Genomic DNA, 1,855 nt, shown 5'->3' on the forward strand with positions numbered 1-1,855 from the left:
AGGAGGAGGAGGAGGAGGAAGATCCGCTCTCGTGGGTCCCACTGAGCAGCCACTCGTTTGTGTCAGAGCTGCGTTTAACGACCCCGGGACGCTGCTGTGTGCGGAGCGGAGCTGCGTGGGCTCAGGGATGAGCCACAAACAGGGAATTTTCCCATAAATGGATCCCCAAACTTTGCAGGCATCGCCCGGGAACGGCACCGCGGAGCCCACAGCCCACGGAGACCCCAAACGGCGGGGATGGGAGCGGCCCCGCGGGCGGCTAACGAGCACCGCGCTCATTAAGCCGCGGGGCAGCGGCAGATCTCCTCGTTAGGTGCGATTAACGAGCTGCCGGCCGCCCTTCTCGTTGCAGATCTGTTCGGATCGCGCTCCCGCCCGGCGCGCTGCGCTGGCAGCGTCGCTGTGAGCAGCACCAGGAGCTTCGCGCGGCCGCGGGCCCACAAACGATGGTAAGGGGCTGCACTGCTCCCCCCGCCCCCGGCGCCGGGCCCTGAGCTCAGCCGAGCTGAGCCGAATTGAGCCGAGCTGAGTTGAGCTGAGCTGAACCAAGCTGAGCTGAGCTGAACCGAGTTGAGCTGAACTGAGCCGAGCTGAGCTGAGCTGAGCTGAACTGAGTTGAGCTGAGCTGAACCGAGTTGAGCTGAACTGAGCCGAGCTGAGCTGAGCTGAGCTGAACCAAGCTGAGCTGAGCCCGAGTTGAGCCGAGCTGAGCTGAGTTGAGCTGAGCTGAGCTGAATTGAGCCGCGCTGAGCTGAACTGAGTTGAGCTGAGCTGAGCTGAACCGAGTTGAGCTGAATTGAGCCGAGCTGAGCTGAGCTGAGCTGAACTGAGTTGAGCTAGCTGAACTGAGTTGAGCTGAGCTGAGCTGAGCCGAGCTGAGCTGAGCTGAGCTGAACTGAGTTGAGCTGAGCTGAGCTGAGCCGAGCTGAGCCAAATTGAGCCGAGCTGAGCTGAACCAAGCTGAGCTGAGCCGAGTTGAGCCGAGCTGAGCTGAGTTGAGCTGAGCTGAGCTGAATTGAGCCAAGCTGTGCTGAGCCGAGCTGAGCTGAACCGAGTTGAGCTGAGCTGAGCTGAGCCGAGCTGAGCTGAGCTGAACCGAGCTGAATTGAGCCAAGCTGTGCTGAGCCGAGCTGTGCTGAGCCGAGCTGAGCTGAGCTGAACTGAGCTGAATTGAGCCAAGCTGAGCTGAGCCGAGCTGAGCTGAACCGAGCTGAGCTGAACCGAGTTGAGCCGAGCTGAGCTGAGCCGAGTTGAGCCGAGCTGAACTGAGCCGAGTTGAGCTGAGCTGAGCCAAGCCGAGCTGAGCTGAGCTGAACTGAGCTGAGCTGAGCCGAGCTGAGCTGCCCCCATTGCTCCCAGCGCCTGATGCGGATCTTCGTGAACGACGACCGCCACGTGATGGCGAAGCACAGCGCCGTGTACCCGACGCAGGAGGAGCTGGAGGCCGTGCAGAACATGGTGTCGCACACCGAGCGCGCCCTCAAGGCCGTCTCCGACTGGATCGACGAGCAGGAGAAGGTCGGCGGGGAGCAGGCGGAGGCGGAGGCCATGGAGACGGCCGCGGAGGAGGAGAACAAGGAGGGAGGGTAAGGAGGCGGCTGCCCCGCGGCGTCCTGCCTTGGGGTCCCGAGATGCCCAGCGTTGGGGTCCCCGCGTTGTTCTACGTTGGGGTCCTCGAGTTCTCCAGCTTTGGCTTCTCTGAGCTGTTCAGTGTCGGCGTCCCTGAGATGTTCAGCATTGGGTCCCCAAGGGGTCTTTGGGCGTTGGGTCCCCAAGGGGTCTTTGGGCGTTGGGTCCCCAAGGGGTCTTTGGGCGTTGGGTCCCCAAAGGGACTTTGGGCGTTGGGTCCCCAAGG

The 1,855-nt window shown here is 62.6% G+C and overlaps 1 protein-coding gene across 1 annotated transcript; it reads left to right on the forward strand.

Annotated features, from left to right (window-relative positions):
* The first annotated feature begins 318 nt into the window (after positions 1-318).
* Positions 319-1,612, forward strand: LOC104917058 (interleukin enhancer-binding factor 3-like). Its single transcript, XM_010728126.3, has 2 exons — positions 319-449; positions 1,360-1,612. Exons 1-2 carry the CDS (start codon positions 447-449, stop codon positions 1,588-1,590), a joined length of 234 nt encoding a protein of 77 aa, XP_010726428.1. The 5' UTR covers positions 319-446; the 3' UTR covers positions 1,591-1,612.
* Positions 1,613-1,855: the final 243 nt, after the last annotated feature.

This window comes from Meleagris gallopavo, unplaced genomic scaffold (assembly GCF_000146605.3).
Source record: "Meleagris gallopavo isolate NT-WF06-2002-E0010 breed Aviagen turkey brand Nicholas breeding stock unplaced genomic scaffold, Turkey_5.1 ChrUn_random_7180001954735, whole genome shotgun sequence".
NCBI classification, from domain to species: domain Eukaryota; kingdom Metazoa; phylum Chordata; class Aves; order Galliformes; family Phasianidae; genus Meleagris; species Meleagris gallopavo.